Genomic DNA, 16708 nt, shown 5'->3' with positions numbered 1-16708 from the left:
AGAACTACGGCAGATATGTAATATTTAATGCAAGCCGAACCGTGTATTACAATGCCGTTATGTGATGACTTTCAAAGAGTAAAGCAAGCACACTCGGAATAAAGTATTATTGTATTTTTAAAAACGTTTTCAGATTTCACATCACCATAAACACCAAATCCCAGCATGCATTACGGATAAACCATCCAATCATCGAGCTGAGGATCTTGCCTACGTCTGTTTCCGGTTTCGTTTAATGACCGATGTATTTTGTTATACACACATTCCTTCACATTTACATTTTAATGTGCATTAAAGTATTTCTGTGAGGCCTTCTAACATGTTTTTAATATAACTACGGTTGTAGTTGAATAGTTGTAAATTAACATGAACCGAAGCTGTTGCTTGGCAATCTCAATGGCACAACGTCACGTCCGTTAATTCCACATCCACACGCATGGATTACCATCGATTTAATACATTAATGTAGCCTTTGTTTATGCTAAAAGAGGGGTGTCGACCAGCTGGGGGCAACAAGAAAATCGCTGTAATCGAGTGTGACTATTACAAAATAAATCATTACGTCGGGGGTAGCATTTGCTTGGTATTTCCGGTTATTTCTCCACTGGTTAACATGTGTTAACAATACCGTGTAGCTGTCACGCTTTTCACGTTTTGAAAATACGAAACCGTGACATCTTCACGTCTCCCAGCAATGGTAAAGCGTCACATGTTCACGTCTCACCGTGATACCGGGTTGAGCCTATCGGCCAACCGGCGATGACGACAGTATGTTACTTAATAAAACACCCTATGCATTTAATGTTATTTTGGACCATTATTCATATAGTAATCACATTACCTGAGCCCTTGAACTATAGAGCAAAATAGTTACAGCATATATTTATTGATTTTAATGTTAACAGATCATTGATGCAATAACATTTGGACCCCAATTTGCCTGACTTGACGCATGGAATAAAACATGGGCGTAGGAAGCATCCTCAATGTGGGTGAGACAATTTAACAGGGGGTGTGGGCAGGTGGTGGACCTCACCTCCTCTAGGGGGGTCCGGGGGCATGCTCCCCTGGGAAGATTTTGTTTTTAAATGTTGAAGTTAAATGCATCAATCTGGTGCACTTTGAGAGCAAATTAGGGACTAAATCTATGGATACATCTCTCAACACCCATATGAAACAGAACTGTAAACAGATTTACTTTTTCTTTCAACATTTATTTGAACAGCAAGTGGAGGCAAAAGTGACTGCCACCCCAAAACATTAAACCTGCTAGCTAACTAGCCTAAACTCAGTAACAGAATGTGGGCAACACGTTCTTCTCCACAGCTGCGCGACCTCTGAGTCAGACGTCACTTCCCCCTTTTCTATCCTACGGGTGCCACTCCCCCTGAACCCCGTTTCCCTGCCAGTTTTTTTCCTTAGAATACACCTTTAATTCTGTAACAAAAAAATAAAAATAAAATCTCCAGAAAAAAATGAACAGATGAGTTATCCAACCACATTAATTTTAATAAATATGAAATACATTGTTATTTACTTTTTACATGGGAAGACTGCCCTTCATATTGCCCTCCACCTCCTCTCCTCTTCCTCTCATTTTCTCCCTCTAAAAACTAAAATAACAATTAAAAACTTAAAGTCGTACAAATAATAATAATAATTCCTTACATTTATTATAGCGCTTTTCCAGATGCTCAAAGCGCTTTTACAAATACACATTACACATAATCATACATGCAATGGGACAACTGTGGACAATACCCACAGGACCAAGTTCAGGTGAAGTGTCTTGCCCAAGGACACAATGGCTTTACAGACGTAGCAGCGGCAGGTTTCACCCCTTGATCTGATGATCATTGCACAGCGCACTGCGCCACACCGTCCATCTTCACGCCTCGAAGTCATCGAGGCGCTTTTACAAGTACACATTGATATCATACATGTACTGTGGACATTACCCACAGGAGCAAATCCGGGTGAAGTGTCTTGCCCAAGGACACAACGGCCTGACGCAGTGGCGGCAGGAGCGGGTTTCGAACTGGAGTTCCCCAGCACTCCCCTTGATCTGATGATCAGATGCACAGACCACTGCGCCACCCCGTTCACAAATGAACTCAATTTAACGAAACGTGGTGATAACATTAAATGATGCATACCTTTTTTTGTGAGAGGTCAAACTTAATTATTGCCTCCTCCCTTCCTCTCCTCATTTCCTCTCAGGTCTCTAAAAGATAAAAGGAAAACATGTTAAATCTTCAAATAACACGTGAACAGAACTTGGTGAAATCTAGTATGAGTATTTGACCTTCTTTACATGAGAAGTCATGCCTAGTTTTGCCCCTCCACCTCCTCTCCTACCCTCTCCTCTCTAAAAATAAAAACAAGTGATGTTAGAATCTTCAAAAATAACGTTGTGAACCTTTATATATACAGTCTATGGTGTGAACAGATGAACTGAACTTCCTGAAATCTAGAAACAAAAGATTGAATAACTTGGTTTTTACCTTTTTTGCATGTGAAGTTTCTACAAACGTAAATAACTTTGTGAAATCTAGAAATGATATTGGATATCTTGATTATTACCATGTTGTTTGTGACATGTCACTCTTAATTTGGCCTCCCTCCTCCTCTCCTCTTCTTTCCTCCCCTCTGGAAAAACAACAACACATGCAAACACTGTTAAAAACAAGTAGTACGAATGAAAATGTTAAAATGATATTTACCTTTAATAATGAGAGGGTTCCCACATGCCCCTCTCTCATATTTTCTCTTCTCGTATTCCTCGTCTTCCCTTAGTGTTTCTTCTCTACTCTTCTCTGCTGTGATCCTTTTCATCTCTCCTCTGTGCTCTTCAAACCTCTATTTCTGATTGAATAACCCTTTTATCCCATTTTAACTAGGGATGCACCGAATATTCGGCCACCGAAAATTATCGGCCGAAAATGGTTAAAAAGGCCCTTTCGGCTTTCGGCCGAAAGGGTTTTAGCACCGAAAAAATATCACCGAATGTCAGAACAGGCTTACGTTGGTAACCTAACGTGTTGTTGTGATGACGTAATAAAGACGCGGCGACCATGCTCGCGGCTGGCTCACAGGGGGGGGGGAACATTGACCTTTGTCATCGAGATTGCCCTGAGCCTTTCACAAATCGTATTAAATAATCTGATGACAGAACTGTAAACAGAATAGCTGAAATTTTAACAAACTAAATAACTCAGTTACCTCTAATCATTAACCCATGTTTGTATCATGTAGTTAACTCCGTGTAGCTGCTAGCATACATAACACCTGACGTGGAAACGTTACTCGTGGATGGGGCTACAGAGCTGCTAGAAAGACGGTCGAACCCGGTACATTCCTCCGTCTGCATGCGGTGCACTTTTGCTAAATGTTTAGACAAATTGCTCGTGCGCCCTTACATGCTAAACTCTTATTGCACTTATGGTAACAAGTATTCTCCACATCGAGACGGGTAAAGTTTAACCACACCTCGGAGCGCGTTCTCTCCGCCATCTCCGCAGTGTGCTCCGCTGCATGTAGCAGCTGCGTGTGTGTAAACTGCCCCGCCCCCTCGCACACAGACGGGGGAGAGAGATCTCGTCTGATCGAAAATACATCATAGACGCATTTGTTGTCTTTGCATATTAGAAACGAGTTGGCGACACTAAGACTGCGATATAATGTTTTTTAGCAATAATACATGACATATATAAATGTACTGTATGCATTCAAAAGTGCTGAATAAATGTTTTATGGACCCATAATAGTGATTATTATTTTAAGTTAAGTTTTGCCATAATCATGTCTATTTCCATAATCAGGTAGCTGAACAACATTGGTAAAAAATGTATACATATATATATATATATTTCTATTAATCATTTTCGGCCTTTCGGCATTCGGTTTTCGGCCAACTGTTTCCTATTTTCGGTATCGGTTTCGGCCCAAGAATTTCCCATTCGGTGCACCCCCTAATTTTAACCCTTTCAATGTTTGTTTTTACCATTTTTAAACACCTTGTTGCTGATCTTACTATCACAGTTTGTACCACTACAGTTACTGTCCCCCCCTCCCTTCCCCAGTGTGGCCCCTGCCCTGAGGCCCTTGTCTCTGCAGACTCTTCTTGGCTGGGGTGGCCCTCGACAGACATATGGACCGCTATGACATGGTGTCGCCATCCTTTTCCTTCTCTGCACAGGGGGGCTTCACTGAGGGGGTGAAACACGTTGGAGGTTCACACTGTCCCCCCCAGATCCCCCCCACTCTGTGCAGACACCCTGCCTGAGTAATGGACCGGCAACAAGGATTCTAACCAGAGCAGGGTCCTTACATCTGATACACTTTCATTTAATTCAGTTCAATCCAATACTTACCGTTCACATTTAAAAATAGTTCATGTCAAAGCAATGCAATTTAAAAAAAAATGAATTCATCAAATTTAAATATTTTTAGGTTCAAATCATTTCGACTGAATTGAACTCAATTAAATGAGAAAATACTTACCCGTTCAAATCATTTAAACAAAAACGAATTGTTTTTTTAATTATTCAATTCAATTTGAACAGCTTACATTTCGATAAATGTAATTTAATTGAAATCAATTAACTCAAATTCAAATCAATTCAATTTTAAGAAATACAATATAAACAAATGTTACTCTATTTAGCCGGGGGAAAAAAACATGTAGAAATTAAGTGGAAGGACAGAAGCGCTTAGCAGCACCGTTACCTGCTGACATACCTGCAGCCTCGGCTCCTCTCTTGCGCCATCTGCTGCCCACCTGGCTCCTCTTCTTCATCAGAAGTCGGGCGCTCTTCATCCACTGCTGCTCCGGGACCTTCCTCACCGGTAGAGGCTCACGGGGGGGCTCGGGTCGGGGGGGAAGAGCCGGACCGCTGCGGCCACTGGAGGACGATCCTGGTGGGATGAGCACACGGCACCAGAGACCAGCCCTCCTCGGGAACAGGTGGGGAGGGTCTGCAGGAGAGGACAGGGGAGGAGGAGCAAGAAAAGCAAGAGCAAGAAGAAAAGCGAGAGGGAAGAGCTAGAGGATGAGGTAGAGGAGGAGGAAGAGCTAGAGCGAGAGGAAGAGCGAGAGGAGGAGGAGGAGGAGGAGGAGGAGGAGGAGGAGGAGGAGGAGGAGGAGGAGGAGGAGGAGGAGGAGGAGGAGGAGGAGGAGGAGCCAGGGTCAGACTTACCTTCATCCACAGCGCCTCTCCTGCTCCCCCTGCTGCCAGCCTGGTCCCTCCTCTTCATCAGAAGCCTCAGGTTCTTCTTCCACTTCGGCTCAGGGGCGGGGCCAGCTGGGGGGCCAAGGTGGGAGCCGGGGGAGGAGCTGCAGACCACCCTGAAGGGGGTGCGAGAAGAAGAAGTGTTAGATCCAGAGGCAGCTGTACCTGGGGAGCCAGGTGAGGAGCCACTCTGGGAGGGGGGGGGCTGGGGTCCTGCGCAGGATGAGGCGGGGCCGGCTGGGGTCTGGCAGGAGGACCGCTGTCCACTTGTAGTGCCGGTCCATCTGAAGGTAAAAATAAATACAACAATCAGACCACTGCTCCACGTCATGACGACACACCAGCGAGGGTTACACAATAATCACTCTCTCATCACATACTGAATTAAAAGGAGGACAATGCAATAATACATTGTTCAAACAAGCGCTGCAGAAAGTGAAACAGACATGAGAGCGTTTTACTGAAATATGAGCTAAAGAAAGGAAGCTTGCAAGAAACAGCCATGGCTGTAATGTGCAAACTTTTTAAAAACATGTCTTGCCTTTACTTTTCTCAAGGACAATAAATCCATATGTGTTTATAGTAATTGTGTAAAATATGTGATGTTTAGCTTCTGGAAAGCGTTCGCCCTTCTTACCGTGGTTCTCAGTGGACTGAATGAAGCGGAGCCAGGTGCTGCTGGGATCCTGCGAAGGATGAGCTGCCCACTTGTTTGCTTGGACCAACTGAAGGTGATAAACACAACACATCAGGTTAATATACCATGGAGTGTTAACACCAGAATCACTTCCACATATTGAATTCAAAGGATCAATATTGCAATGCCAAAACGTAAAGAACATGCACGAAAACTAAACACGAGCAAGAGTAAAGAGTGTTTGCAGTATCAAATAGTAGTAAAGTCCCAAATGGATGCATTTGTTTCACACTTTCTTTGCATTGCCTTACAAATGTTAACATGTTGCTGGAACAAGGCATAAAGAAAGCAAACTGTGAAAAAGAAGCATGCTTCAGGCTGAAAAAAGGACTCAAGAATGCACCAACTTTTGTCTCAATACATCTGAATTTATGAGAACATATTTAGAAAATGTTATTTCTAATCCTAGTTTGTACTGCTATGTCTCAATGCTTTTTTACAGTGAGGTTTACATTAAGCAGGCTTATATAACTTTCACAGAGGCAAAATTACGCCACAATTTCTTCAACAATATGTTCATTTAAGCTCTCCTACTAATTGACAATAGCATGTAAATATACATCTATTTCTGTTGCAGCTATTTCACTTAATCTACTCTGATCAAGAAACGAGGACAATCGTGAATATCAGTCATATATATTCAATAAAAAGGATAAAATAATGTTTTAACTTGTAAGCTTGTTTCAGTTATGGTTTATTGCACTACAAAGAAAAAGGTAAAATCAACATACGTTAGCATGCTAACTTTTTCAACAGGTGAAACGGTTGGTCAGTATTTTGTCACAACAGGATTATTACACTCTAATTTGATTAATTAACAATAAAAATAGAAGAAATTGTCAATATCTTCAGATATATCGGTGATTTTGTACGGGGTTTGGAGAGCGTCAGTGGTAAAATGCATTGAAAACAACATGGGTGAAAAAAGTGAATAAATGTCACATCTAACCCGAAAAACGTCCTGTACGTTTTGACAGTAGGGTTTAGGGAGAGGTCCGGAAGCAAAACGTATCAGGTTTAAGGGTTTGTTTTCAGAGAAATTGTCGAGTGAGAGCAGAAATGTTGAGTTTCTGACCGTCAGGAAGTTTGTGTTTGTTCAAACTAAGAGCATGAACCTGGAGAGCCTGCATAGCAACCACGGAACCCTCAAGTCTCGCTCAGAGCTCTCGTGAGGCCAGGTCATATTGTTGTTACATTTAATTTAATATAACTATAATAGAAATATCTAGCGTAGGAGCATCACATCAAAACACTCCTAGAACTAGACTCATTGTCTCCTGATATAAACGAAACTGAAGACGATGTGCACAAGCAAAGTTGAACAAATCTGAAAAATAATGCGACCATGAATAAATGAGCCACTTATTGCAAAAACAACGTTCGTTTGAATGAATATCACTAACCTTGATCTTTTAGTGTCCATGACAGCACCTGGGCCTCCTGTAATACAATTTCCTCTAATGATACAGTTTGAGAAACACACTAGACGATTTGGAGAGTAAGTGAAAAAAAATAACACATTCTTATCTGCCGTAGCCTGTTGACTGGTCCGCATTTAGTCTTTCTTCATTTACATGTGAACATAGATTAGATCTACACGCAGGGGCGGACTGGGGGGGAAAAGTGGCCCGGGTATTAATTGACAGACAGGCCCACTTAATGCGCAGCATGTAGCCTATCCAACCCGGTATCACGGTGAGACGTGAACATGTAACGCTTTACCATTGCTGGGAGACGTGAAGATGTCACGGTTTCGTATTTTCAAAACGTGAAAAGCGTGACAGCTACACGGTATTGTTAACCCATGTTAACCAGTGGAGAAATAACCGGAAATACCAAGCAAATGCTACCCCGACGTAATGATTTATTTTTTAATAGTCACACTCGATTACAGCGATTTTCTTGTTGCCCCAGCTGGTCGACACCTCTTTTAGCATAAACAAAGGCTACATTAATGTATTAAATCTATGTTAATCCATGCGTGTGGATGTGGAATTAACGGACGTGACGTTGTGCGATTGAGTTGCCAAGCAACAGCTTCGGTTCATGTTAATTTACAAACTATTCAACTACAACCGTAGTTATATTTAAAAACATGTTAGAAGGCCTCACGAAATACTTTAATGCACATTAAAATGTAAATGTGAAGGAATGTGTGTATAACAAAATACATCGGTCATTAAACGAAACCGGAAACAGACGTAGGCAAGATCCTCAGCTCGATGATTGGATGGTTATCCGCAATGCATGCTGGGATTTGGTGTTTATGTGATGTGAAATCTGAAAACGTTTTTAAAAAATACAATAATACTTTATTCCGAGTGTGCTTGCTTTTCTCTTTGAAAGTCATCACATAACGGCATTGTAATACACGGATCGGCTGCATTAAATATTACATATCTGCCGTAATTCTCTATTTATAGAGCCCTGATGAGAAGACTTCTAGACAAACATGAGGCACTGAAAACGTGACGTGGATCATAAATATATAAGCAATTAAACAACATCTTACATTTATTTTCCCACAATACTTCTCCTTGCAGTATCAACACTAATTCGGCTGACTTTTATATTTGATCCAATTGGTAGATAGGCTGTATTTACACCATAACCGTGCAGAGCTGATAGAAAGGGACACCTGGTGGTCAAAGCACGTTATTGAATTGTATTATTTTATTATTAGATATTAATAGGAGGATGTGCAAAACAGACAAACTAATAAGGCTTAATTTAAACATTAAAGAGTACTTTAGGTTAAGGTCTTATTTTGAATAAGAAAAAAGCTTTAAGAAGAATATGGAGGGATGAAACCCTCTTGAAACCGCAGGTCCTTCCTTCCTGCAGCGGTCAGACTTTACAACCAGCACTGCCCCTTGTAGACCCTCACACCACAACACAGACTATAACACCCCTTGCTGCTAAATACAAACCAACTTTGTGCAATATGTGCAATATATATATGCCATTAATAACTGTGTAATTTATACCTGGCCACTAAATCAATATATATGCCGTTTTGTTTTTGATCTGTATTTTTGAAAATTATGTAACTTTTTATCTTTTTTTTAGCATATTGTTTAATATATTATAACTTAGTACTTTTTTAGCATATTGTTTATTTTATTCTAACTTAGTACTTTTTTAACGCATGTAAGATATGCAACACTAAGCTGTCTGTGGCTCTTTCCTGCTGTAACGCTGCACATTTCCCCTCTGTGGAACTAATAAAGGTATTCTGATTCTGATTCTTTAATGGTCACACATGCAGAGCACACAGCACACACAGTGACATTTGTATCTACAGATAAATATTAAGCCTGACAAAGTACTTAACGTCTAATATATTGCTTTCCTGCAATGTTAACTATGTTTAAGCACTTATTTGTTTATTATTTGTTTATTATTAAACTGATATTATACATATGTATTATACTCTTATAAGATGTATGTAGATAGTATAAGAAATGTGCAGAATGACAGTTTAATGGTGGAGTATAAACACATATTGATAGATGTCTTGTAATGCACTGTTGAGGAACCTGCGACCCAAGTTTTTCATTCATTGCATAACTACACAGTAGTTGTGTATAATATGATATGTCAATAAACCTTAGCTTATAAAATCTTGAAATCTTGAAAGGGATGTTCAAACTAGTCATTATATACAGTCTTTAATGAACTATTAGTAGAGAATAACGAGTAATGAATATACTTTATAGAGATCCTATTAATATCTAATAATAAAATAATACAATTCAATAACGTGCTTTGACCACCAGGTGTCCCTTTCTATCAGCTCTGCACGGTTATGGTTTAAATACAGCCTATCTACCAATTGGATCAAATATAAAAGTCAGCCGAATTAGTGTTGATACTGCAAGGAGACGCATTGTGTGAAAAGAAATGTAAGATGTTGTATAATTGCTTATATATTTATGATCAACGTCACGTATTCAGTTTTGGCGGCAGTTCTCATGTTTTGTCTAGAAGTCTTCTCAGCATAAATAGAGAACTACGGCAGATATGTAATATTTAATGCAGCCGAACCGTGTATTACAATGCCGTTATGTGATGACTTTCAAAGAGTAAAGCAAGCACACTCGGAATAAAGTATTATTGTATTTTTAAAAAACGTTTTCAGATTTCACATCACATAAACACCAAATCCCAGCATGCATTACGGATAACCATCCAATCATCGAGCTGAGGATCTTGCCTACGTCTGTTTCCGGTTTCGTTTAATGACCGATGTATTTTGTTATACACACATTCCTTCACATTTACATTTTAATGTGCATTAAAGTATTTCGTGAGGCCTTCTAACATGTTTTTAAATATAACTACGGTTGTAGTTGAATAGTTTGTAAATTAACATGAACCGAAGCTGTTGCTTGGCAACTCAATGGCACAACGTCACGTCCGTTAATTCCACATCCACACGCATGGATTAACATCGATTTAATACATTAATGTAGCCTTTGTTTATGCTAAAAGAGGTGTCGACCAGCTGGGGCAACAAGAAAATCGCTGTAATCGAGTGTGACTATTACAAAATAAATCATTACGTCGGGGTAGCATTTGCTTGGTATTTCCGGTTATTTCTCCACTGGTTAACATGGGTTAACAATACCGTGTAGCTGTCACGCTTTTCACGTTTTGAAAATACGAAACCGTGACATCTAATGTTATTTTGGACCATTATTCATATAGTAATCACATTACCTGAGCCCTTGAACTATAGAGCAAAATAGTTACAGCATATATTTATTGATTTTAATGTTAACAGATCATTGATGCAATAACATTTGGACCCAATTTGCCTGACTTGACGCATGGAATAAAACATGGGCGTAGGAAGCATCCTCAATGTGGGTGAGACAATTTAACAGGGGGTGTGGGCAGGTGGTGGACCTCACCTCCTCTAGGGGGGTCCGGGGGCATGCTCCCCTGGGAAGATTTTGTTTTAAATGTTGAAGTTAAATGCATCAATCTGGTGCACTTTGAGAGCAAAATTAGGGACTAAATCTATGGATACATCTCTCAACACCCATATGAAACAGAACTGTAAACAGATTTACTTTTTCTTTCAACATTTATTTGAACAGCAAGTGGAGGCAAAAGTGACTGCACCCAAAACATTAAACCTGCTAGCTAACTAGCCTAAACTCAGTAACAGAATGTGGGCAACACGTTCTTCTCCACAGCTGCGCGACCTCTGAGTCAGACGTCACTTCCCCCTTTTCTATCCTACGGGTGCCACTCCCCCTGAACCCCGTTTCCCTGCCAGTTTTTTTCCTTAGAATACACCTTTAATTCTGTAACAAAAAAATAAAAATAAAATCTCCAGAAAAAAATGAACAGATGAGTTATCCAACCACATTAATTTTAATAAAATATGAAATACATTGTTATTTACTTTTTACATGGGAAAGACTGCCCTTCATATTGCCCTCCACCTCCTCTCCTCTTCCTCTCATTTTCTCCCTCTAAAAACTAAAATAACAATTAAAAACTTAAAAGTCGTACAAATAATAATAATAATTCCTTACATTTATTATAGCGCTTTTCCAGATGCTCAAAGCGCTTTTACAAATACACATTACACATAATCATACATGCAATGGGACAACTGTGGACAATACCCACAGGACCAAGTTCAGGTGAAGTGTCTTGCCCAAGGACACAATGGCTTTACAGACGTAGCAGCGGCAGGTTTCACCCCTTGATCTGATGATCATTGCACAGCGCACTGCGCCACACCGTCCATCTTCACGCCTCGAAGTCATCGAGGCGCTTTTACAAGTACACATTGATATCATACATGTACTGTGGACATTACCCACAGGAGCAAATCCGGGTGAAGTGTCTTGCCCAAGGACACAACGGCCTGACGCAGTGGCGGCAGGAGCGGGTTTCGAACTGGAGTTCCCCAGCACTCCCCTTGATCTGATGATCAGATGCACAGACCACTGCGCCACCCCGTTCACAAATGAACTCAATTTAACGAAACGTGGTGATAACATTAAATGATGCATACCTTTTTTTGTGAGAGGTCAAACTTAATTATTGCCTCCTCCCTTCCTCTCCTCATTTCCTCTCAGGTCTCTAAAAGATAAAAGGAAAACATGTTAAAATCTTCAAATAACACGTGAACAGAACTTGGTGAAATCTAGTATGAGTATTTGACCTTCTTTACATGAGAAGTCATGCCTAGTTTTGCCCCTCCACCTCCTCTCCTACCCTCTCCTCTCTAAAAATAAAAACAAGTGATGTTAGAATCTTCAAAAATAACGTGTGAACCTTTATATATACAGTCTATGGTGTGAACAGATGAACTGAACTTCCTGAAATCTAGAAACAAAAGATTGAATAACTTGGTTTTTACCTTTTTTGCATGTGAAGTTTCTACAAACGTAAATAACTTTGTGAAATCTAGAAATGATATTGGATATCTTGATTATTACCATGTTGTTTGTGACATGTCACTCTTAATTTGGCCTCCCTCCTCCTCTCCTCTTCTTTCCTCCCCTCTGGAAAAACAACAACACATGCAAACACTGTTAAAAACAAGTAGTACGAATGAAAATGTTAAAATGATATTTACCTTTAATAATGAGAGGGTTCCCACATGCCCCTCTCTCATATTTTCTCTTCTCGTATTCCTCGTCTTCCCTTAGTGTTTCTTCTCTACTCTTCTCTGCTGTGATCCTTTTCATCTCTCCTCTGTGCTCTTCAAACCTCTATTTCTGATTGAATAACCCTTTTATCCCATTTTAACCCTTTCAATGTTTGTTTTTACCATTTTTAAACACCTTGTTGCTGATCTTACTATCACAGTTTGTACCACTACAGTTACTGTCCCCCCCTCCCTTCCCCAGTGTGGCCCCTGCCCTGAGGCCCTTGTCTCTGCAGACTCTTCTTGGCTGGGGTGGCCCTCGACAGACATATGGACCGCTATGACATGGTGTCGCCATCCTTTTCCTTCTCTGCACAGGGGGGCTTCACTGAGGGGGTGAAACACGTTGGAGGTTCACACTGTCCCCCCCAGATCCCCCCCACTCTGTGCAGACACCCTGCCTGAGTAATGGACCGGCAACAAGGATTCTAACCAGAGCAGGGTCCTTACATCTGATACACTTTCATTTAATTCAGTTCAATCCAATACTTACCGTTCACATTTAAAAATAGTTCATGTCAAAGCAATGCAATTTAAAAAAAAATGAATTCATCAAATTTAAATATTTTTAGGTTCAAATCATTTCGACTGAATTGAACTCAATTAAATGAGAAAATACTTACCCGTTCAAATCATTTAAACAAAAACGAATTGTTTTTTTAATTATTCAATTCAATTTGAACAGCTTACATTTCGATAAATGTAATTTAATTGAAATCAATTAACTCAAATTCAAATCAATTCAATTTTAAGAAATACAATATAAACAAATGTTACTCTATTTAGCCGGGGGAAAAAAACATGTAGAAATTAAGTGGAAGGACAGAAGCGCTTAGCAGCACCGTTACCTGCTGACATACCTGCAGCCTCGGCTCCTCTCTTGCGCCATCTGCTGCCCACCTGGCTCCTCTTCTTCATCAGAAGTCGGGCGCTCTTCATCCACTGCTGCTCCGGGACCTTCCTCACCGGTAGAGGCTCACGGGGGGGCTCGGGTCGGGGGGAAGAGCCGGACCGCTGCGGCCACTGGAGGACGATCCTGGTGGGATGAGCACACGGCACCAGAGACCAGCCCTCCTCGGGAACAGGTGGGGAGGGTCTGCAGGAGAGGACAGGGGAGGAGGAGCAAGAAAAGCAAGAGCAAGAAGAAAAGCGAGAGGAAGAGCTAGAGGATGAGGTAGAGGAGGAGGAAGAGCTAGAGCGAGAGGAAGAGCGAGAGGAGGAGGAGGAGGAGGAGGAGGAGGAGGAGGAGGAGGAGGAGGAGGAGGAGGAGGAGGAGGAGGAGGAGGAGGAGGAGGAGGAGGAGGAGGAGGAGGAGGAGGAGCCAGGGTCAGACTTACCTTCATCCACAGCGCCTCTCCTGCTCCCCCTGCTGCCAGCCTGGTCCCTCCTCTTCATCAGAAGCCTCAGGTTCTTCTTCCACTTCGGCTCAGGGGCGGGGCCAGCTGGGGGGCCAAGGTGGGAGCCGGGGGAGGAGCTGCAGACCACCCTGAAGGGGGTGCGAGAAGAAGAAGTGTTAGATCCAGAGGCAGCTGTACCTGGGGAGCCAGGTGAGGAGCCACTCTGGGAGGGGGGGGCTGGGGTCCTGCGCAGGATGAGGCGGGGCCGGCTGGGGTCTGGCAGGAGGACCGCTGTCCACTTGTAGTGCCGGTCCATCTGAAGGTAAAAATAAATACAACAATCAGACCACTGCTCCACGTCATGACGACACACCAGCGAGGGTTACACAATAATCACTCTCTCATCACATACTGAATTAAAAGGAGGACAATGCAATAATACATTGTTCAAACAAGCGCTGCAGAAAGTGAAACAGACATGAGAGCGTTTTACTGAAATATGAGCTAAAGAAAGGAAGCTTGCAAGAAACAGCCATGGCTGTAATGTGCAAACTTTTTAAAAACATGTCTTGCCTTTACTTTTCTCAAGGACAATAAATCCATATGTGTTTATAGTAATTGTGTAAAATATGTGATGTTTAGCTTCTGGAAAGCGTTCGCCCTTCTTACCGTGGTTCTCAGTGGACTGAATGAAGCGGAGCCAGGTGCTGCTGGGATCCTGCGAAGGATGAGCTGCCCACTTGTTTGCTTGGACCAACTGAAGGTGATAAACACAACACATCAGGTTAATATACCATGGAGTGTTAACACCAGAATCACTTCCACATATTGAATTCAAAGGATCAATATTGCAATGCCAAAACGTAAAGAACATGCACGAAAACTAAACACGAGCAAGAGTAAAGAGTGTTTGCAGTATCAAATAGTAGTAAAGTCCCAAATGGATGCATTTGTTTCACACTTTCTTTGCATTGCCTTACAAATGTTAACATGTTGCTGGAACAAGGCATAAAGAAAGCAAACTGTGAAAAAGAAGCATGCTTCAGGCTGAAAAAAGGACTCAAGAATGCACCAACTTTTGTCTCAATACATCTGAATTTATGAGAACATATTTAGAAAATGTTATTTCTAATCCTAGTTTGTACTGCTATGTCTCAATGCTTTTTTACAGTGAGGTTTACATTAAGCAGGCTTATATAACTTTCACAGAGGCAAAATTACGCCACAATTTCTTCAACAATATGTTCATTTAAGCTCTCCTACTAATTGACAATAGCATGTAAATATACATCTATTTCTGTTGCAGCTATTTCACTTAATCTACTCTGATCAAGAAACGAGGACAATCGTGAATATCAGTCATATATATTCAATAAAAAGGATAAAATAATGTTTTAACTTGTAAGCTTGTTTCAGTTATGGTTTATTGCACTACAAAGAAAAAGGTAAAATCAACATACGTTAGCATGCTAACTTTTTCAACAGGTGAAACGGTTGGTCAGTATTTTGTCACAACAGGATTATTACACTCTAATTTGATTAATTAACAATAAAAATAGAAGAAATTGTCAATATCTTCAGATATATCGGTGATTTTGTACGGGGTTTGGAGAGCGTCAGTGGTAAAATGCATTGAAAACAACATGGGTGAAAAAAGTGAATAAATGTCACATCTAACCCGAAAAACGTCCTATACGTTTTGACAGTAGGGTTTAGGGAGAGGTCCGGAAGCAAAACGTATCAGGTTTAAGGGTTTGTTTTCAGAGAAATTGTCGAGTGAGAGCAGAAATGTTGAGTTTCTGACCGTCAGGAAGTTTGTGTTTGTTCAAACTAAGAGCATGAACCTGGAGAGCCTGCATAGCAACCACGGAACCCTCAAGTCTCGCTCAGAGCTCTCGTGAGGCCAGGTCATATTGTTGTTACATTTAATTTAATATAACTATAATAGAAATATCTAGCGTAGGAGCATCACATCAAAACACTCCTAGAACTAGACTCATTGTCTCCTGATATAAACGAAACTGAAGACGATGTGCACAAGCAAAGTTGAACAAATCTGAAAAATAATGCGACCATGAATAAATGAGCCACTTATTGCAAAAACAACGTTCGTTTGAATGAATATCACTAACCTTGATCTTTTAGTGTCCATGACAGCACCTGGGCCTCCTGTAATACAATTTCCTCTAATGATACAGTTTGAGAAACACACTAGACGATTTGGAGAGTAAGTGAAAAAAAATAACACATTCTTATCTGCCGTAGCCTGTTGACTGGTCCGCATTTAGTCTTTCTTCATTTACATGTGAACATAGATTAGATCTACACGCAGGGGCGGACTGGGGGGGAAAAGTGGCCCGGGTATTAATTGACAGACAGGCCCACTTAATGCGCAGCATGTAGCCTATCCAACCCGGTATCACGGTGAGACGTGAACATGTAACGCTTTACCATTGCTGGGAGACGTGAAGATGTCACGGTTTCGTATTTTCAAAACGTGAAAAGCGTGACAGCTACACGGTATTGTTAACCCATGTTAACCAGTGGAGAAATAACCGGAAATACCAAGCAAATGCTACCCCGACGTAATGATTTATTTTTTAATAGTCACACTCGATTACAGCGATTTTCTTGTTGCCCCAGCTGGTCGACACCTCTTTTAGCATAAACAAAGGCTACATTAATGTATTAAATCTATGTTAATCCATGCGTGTGGATGTGGAATTAACGGACGTGACGTTGTGCGATTGAGTTGCCAAGCAACAGC

General features: G+C 41.0%; 1 protein-coding gene and 1 long non-coding RNA gene across 7 annotated transcripts; both read right to left on the bottom strand.

Moving 5' to 3' along the window:
- Positions 1-1704: 1704 nt before the first annotated feature.
- On the bottom strand, positions 1705-4870 carry LOC117547429. Of its 2 annotated transcripts, none has more exons than XR_004569184.1 (4): positions 4741-4870; positions 2584-2649; positions 2306-2368; positions 1705-2224 (listed from the first exon to the last, which is right to left on the bottom strand). It is a non-coding gene; the product is annotated as an uncharacterized LOC117547429 (long non-coding RNA). The 2 variants fall into 2 exon arrangements; XR_004569185.1 differs by having other exon boundaries at positions 4729-4865.
- A 568-nt stretch (positions 4871-5438) lies between these two features.
- LOC117547354 lies at positions 5439-16343 on the bottom strand. 5 transcript variants are annotated; one of them, XM_034217986.1, is made up of 8 exons: positions 16074-16343; positions 14611-14698; positions 13942-14257; positions 13465-13700; positions 12393-12458; positions 11966-12033; positions 5869-5956; positions 5439-5515 (listed from the first exon to the last, which is right to left on the bottom strand). In XM_034217986.1, the coding sequence occupies exons 1-4, from the start codon at positions 16223-16225 to the stop codon at positions 13567-13569; spliced, it is 690 nt and encodes a 229-aa protein (XP_034073877.1). In that variant the 5' UTR covers positions 16226-16343; the 3' UTR covers positions 5439-5515; positions 5869-5956; positions 11966-12033; positions 12393-12458; positions 13465-13566. The 5 variants fall into 5 exon arrangements, with proteins under 5 accessions (XP_034073877.1, XP_034073876.1, XP_034073879.1 ...); XM_034217985.1 differs by lacking the exons at positions 5439-5515; positions 5869-5956 and adding exons at positions 11295-11421; positions 12116-12178; XM_034217988.1 differs by lacking the exons at positions 5439-5515; positions 5869-5956 and adding an exon at positions 11295-11421.
- Between the last annotated feature and the right edge of the window lie 365 nt (positions 16344-16708).

Source organism: Gymnodraco acuticeps, unplaced genomic scaffold (assembly GCF_902827175.1).
Source record: "Gymnodraco acuticeps unplaced genomic scaffold, fGymAcu1.1, whole genome shotgun sequence".
NCBI classification, from domain to species: domain Eukaryota; kingdom Metazoa; phylum Chordata; class Actinopteri; order Perciformes; family Bathydraconidae; genus Gymnodraco; species Gymnodraco acuticeps.
The sequence above is the reverse complement of the archived record's forward strand: the minus strand, read 5'-3'. Positions and strand labels throughout refer to the sequence as shown.